The sequence below is a fragment of the Tupaia chinensis genome, unplaced genomic scaffold (assembly GCF_000334495.1).
Source record: "Tupaia chinensis unplaced genomic scaffold, TupChi_1.0 Scaffold000170_1, whole genome shotgun sequence".
NCBI classification, from domain to species: Eukaryota; Metazoa; Chordata; class Mammalia; order Scandentia; family Tupaiidae; genus Tupaia; species Tupaia belangeri.
In genome coordinates this window covers 2248897-2253510 of record NW_006159645.1, presented here as the reverse complement: position 1 = coordinate 2253510, position 4614 = coordinate 2248897, and the positions used below count along the sequence as shown (strand labels likewise).

The following is a 4614-nucleotide window of genomic DNA, read 5'->3' as shown; positions in this document are numbered from 1 at the left end:
GGGCGTGTGTGCGTGCATGCCCAAGATCCCAAAAGGAGAATGGAGAAGAAGGGATTGCGGCGTGGCCATCCCCCCGGGGGGTGATTTCTCGCTCTCTGTCTCTCTCTGTCTTTCTGGTGAGCACAGGTGCCCTATAGCAAAACTTCTCAAAAAAAAAAAAAAAAAAAGATACATTTGAGCTGCAGATCAGCCTTCCTGAGTCTGGGAAGAAAACTTTACGACTAAGACCTTTGTTTCCCTCAGGATCTGCCCCGTCTTTGCTGGAGTTCCCTCTGCAGGGCCACCCTTCCAACTGGCTGACATGTCTGCAATGCTTCCGCCTCAGCTAACCTTCTAACCGTGCCCCCAAATAAAGCGAAACAAAACCAACCCCAACCCTCCCAGCTAAAGGTGCCCTCACCTCCCGGGCGAGCCTCTCATACCTCCACCGCCAGGCATGGTGTTCATCTGAGGGGGTGTCTTCACCCTATTCTCTCTTCCAGCCTGGGAGCCGCTGCAGACAAGATGATAACAGCCATGTCTGGCCGTCCCAGGGCCCAGCCCAGGGACCAGACACAGCTCATGTCCTGGAAACAAGCAGAGGGAATGGAAACAGCGGCTTCCTCTGCCCCAGCCTCGTCTCTCCCCCTGCTTCCGTCTCTGTTGGCTGCTGGTGCTGCTGCCTCTGTCTTATCCCAGACTCTACAGGGGATCCTCATCTTGATTCTCTACCCGGGGCCCTTTCGCCTCTCCTCAGAGGGAAGGAAACGAATGTTCCCGGAATGCCTGCCCCGTGCCAGGCCAAGTGATAAGCAGGTTACGCGTGTATTTGATCTCCCTTTCCCAGCAGTGCAGTGATCGGGAATGTGCCGCCCACCTCACAGGTGCAAAAACTGACGCTTGGAGAAGATGCAGACCTGCCCGAGGGCCTCCACGGCAAAATGAGAATGCAGGCTGCAAGCATCTTGTCTCCTGGGCCAGGGCTCCTTTCTCTGCAGTAGGCCGCCCCATTCGACCAGAGTCCTGGTGACTCTACCTTAGGAGGAAGGCTGCCCCAGGAGAGCGCTCACACCGCAGCTCCCCTCCAGGGCAGACCTCCCACTTCAGCTAATGTTCTGGAATATTGGCCACGTCCCAGGTGCAGTGCTGAGTGTCTGGCATGAATGAACACGTGATCTATTTCACAACCCTGAAGTTAGAGCTTTTGTCATCTCCACGTTGCAAGTGTGGAAACTGAGGCACAGAGGGGCTAGCAAATGTGCCGAAGGTCAGGCCATCCTCCACACCACACCAGGCACAGGAGATGAGGGCTCTGCCTCTTTCCTGAAGCGAACTTGAATGCCCCCCAACCTGGCACACTGGGGTGCCAGCTCTGCTTCTCAACTTGCCCGCAGTTCCTGAAGGTAGGGCCACAGCTACCACCCTCTCCCCCAACCACCACCCAACCGTGAGCTCTTCAGGGCAGGGCCAGATCCACCATCTTTTATCTCCTCCCCCAGGGAGCAGAGACCAGAATTGAACCAAAAGGAAGCGTAATGATTTTATATGTGCATTTATGCTGTTTATTCTGCCTGCTTCCAGAGCAGATGTAAGGTGGCTTAGAATATTGAAATACATAATTGGGACAATAAAATTATTCTTTGAAACAGAGCTCTTGGGAGCCAATCAGCAGGCAGGAGGAGAGAGCCCTCCCGAGCAGCTGGGAGGGACCAGGCTGGGATGCAGGAACCTGAGTTTATGTCCCTAGCTGTGCCACGAATGACCTTGCAGAAGTCACTTTTCCTCCCCACGATTCAGCGTACCTACCTGGAAAATGGGCAGGCCAAATACACAATATTGAGAGATCTACATCAACACGCCGTTTTTCACTGTGAGACCTAGAGTCCTAGGGGTTAGCCGAGGACACTTCCATGGCTGCAATGGGTGGGCAGGGAGGATGGCATCGATGCATCGGCCTCAGGCCTACCCCTAACCCCTCTGCAATCAGACTGACTCAGCTTTCCCCAGTTTGGGTCATTGAGCTTCTGAGTACGATTTAAGCTCTGCTGCCGAAAATGTCTGAGAAACCACATTGAACAAGGTGTCCTTTCTGTGCTGCAAGTCCCCTGCCTCTCCATGGTGTCGGACTCCCTATCCACAGCAAGCCTCAGTTCTGGCCATGGCCTGGCCTTCCTGATCTCAGAGAATCATCTCAGCTAGGCTGGTCCAGTAGCCTAGTGGTTAAGGAGTCAGGTCCCACATGGCCAATTGTAGTTCAAATCCCAGCCCCGGTGGCTTGAAAACATGCTGTGTGTGTGTGCATCAGGGCTCAAAAACCCTGATGGGGTGGAGGAGAAGGGATTGTGGCATAACCACACCTACTTGAGGGGTGGTTTCTCTCTTTCTTTCTTTTTTTGGGGGGGAGAGGGGAGAGGTTTTTGCTATAGGGCGTGTGTGCTCGCCAGCCAGACAGAGAGAGACAGAGAGACAGAAAGCGAGAAATCACCCCCCAGGGGGGATGGTCACGCTGCAATCCCTTCTCCTCCATTCTCCTCTTGGGATCTTGGACACACACGCACACGCACCTGGCATGAGTTTAAGCCACCGGGTCTGGGACTCGAACCACAGTCGACTACATGGGAGTTCAGCGACATAGCCATTATGCTAACTACTGGCCTTTCTTTCTTTCTTTCCTTCCTTCCTTCCTTCCTTCCTTCTTTCTTTCTTCCTGTCTGTCTCTTTCTGCTCTCTCTGGTGAGTACATGCACTCTTTAAAAAGAGAGAGAGAGAGAAATGTCCGAGCTCTGGGGTGAAGTACAGGTGCCCTTTGGAAGGAGGCAGCAGTTCAGAGGCTCACCAGTGATGGAGGTTGCTAAAACAGAAGTCAGGGTCCACGCTCTACTTCTCAGACCTTTGTCTCATGCTTTGGTCTAGGACGCCCTGGATCCCAGGTGCTCTCCTCACCCTTCCCAGCCCAGGTCTGAGGGCCCTGGAGCCACAGGCAAACAGTCTCCTGGAGGAGATCACATCACACCCCGGCGGGCAGGCGGATGGCCCAGATAAGCTCCTGTCCACCAGCAGGAACTGGATGTTCCAGGCCCAGAGGCTGCAAGGATGACTCAGGCACTGCTCAGGCCACCAGTGCCCCTCCGTGGACCCGAGGAGGCTGTGCTATCAGCTCCCACTCCCCAGGGTGCTGGCCTTTCCCTTTGGACATCGCCATGGCTGTGGGTACTGATCCGTGCCTCCATGGTGGGGGAGGTAGTACACCATCATCCACATCCCCCTGCTGCTGACCCTATGGCCAACTTGCTGAAGGGCTCTGTCACTTCTAAGTCTGGTCCGAGCCTGAACCTCCCCCAGAAAGCCTAAATCCTAGGTCCCATCATAGGTGACCCATGCAGTAAGGGGAATCTGAGAGACTAAAGAGGCTAGGCAAGCATGCGGCCTAGACCCAGCACGGACAGGTGCGGGGTGGTGGGGGAGCTGCCGTGTGGTCAGCTTCCGCATCCCAAGATCTAGCAATGAAAGGCCTCCCTGGGGCTTTGGGAACCCAGAGCAGCACATCCCCACAAACCACCAAGATAGCTTAGAGACCCCAGTCTGCTCAATGACTGTCAGCCACGGCAGGCCTGACTCGGCTGGTGGGCCTAGGATTTTCCATCAGCAGATGCCAGGCTGGCTCTCAGAGCCCCATGATCTCCTGACTCCTGGGCCTGCCAGCTTTGTGCCTGACCCTACACCCCCATGACAGCACTGAGCATCTACAAGCAAGCCCCGGCCTCCTTGATCCCACTCGCTGCCACCCCTCCTCTGCCTTCAGGGTTTTCCTCTCCCCTCTCTTCTGTTCAGTGTGGTCCCAGATCCTGACTCTCTTCTCATCAATAACTCAGTGCCTGCACTGGGGACGGCACAGTCTCTGTGGGAGGGAGCACTGTGTAGTCAGAGCTGCCCCCCAGGGCCCCATCCCCCAAGTCCACTCAGTCAAGCACCATTTCTACCCTCTCTTTGATGGCTTTAGGCCCCTTCTATTTGTGGGAGACCCAAGTTCCGCATCTGAGCTCCCCTCTGCCTGCCCAGTACTCTACCCCTGAGCTGTTCCTCATCGGTGCCACCCAGGTACTGGCAGTCAGCCAGTCCGAAGTCAGATTTATCACTGTGTTCTGTCTTTTTCGTTTGGTTGGTTTTTAATGGCCAGAGAGTGTGTGTACACTCCAGAGAGAGACAGAGAAACAGAAACGAGGAGAGAATTAGCTCTCCTGCCCTGCTCTAGCTGGCTCTCACCTCTGCCTGGGTTTTCCTCTGGCTGACCCAGGCCTCCTCCTTGGCCCTCCAGGCTGGAAGTGCAGGGCAAACCTTCCTCCTCTGAAGTCTAGAAAGACCTCGTCATCCTACTGGCTCTGCCTGGCCTGAGCAACTGCTTGTGATTTTCCTGGGCAGGGTAGCAGGGCAGAGGGCTGAGATTCCGGGGCCCCATGGTCCTGGGTGAGTTTTGGACCAGGCTGTGTTGGGAAGAGGTTTAGAAGCCTACGTCTTACAGAGGAGAGGGCTGGCACAGGCCCCTGAATCCGGCTGTTGTCCCCTCCCCGGGCATCAGCCTAGACCCAGGTGCGGCTCACTGAGGCCCCGGCACTGCTGGCATCCTGTTCTCCTGAC

At 55.6% G+C, this 4614-nt stretch overlaps 1 protein-coding gene across 1 annotated transcript in view; it reads right to left on the bottom strand.

The window, feature by feature from the left end:
- Positions 1-559, bottom strand: part of ADCYAP1R1 (ADCYAP receptor type I) — an 82173-nt gene extending 81614 nt beyond the window's left edge. Inside the window, exon 1 of the mRNA XM_027770936.1 lies at positions 423-559. Within this exon, the coding sequence (XP_027626737.1) occupies positions 423-447 (25 nt within the window). The 5' untranslated portion in view covers positions 448-559. The remainder of the gene's footprint in view (positions 1-422) is intronic.
- Positions 560-4614: the final 4055 nt, after the last annotated feature.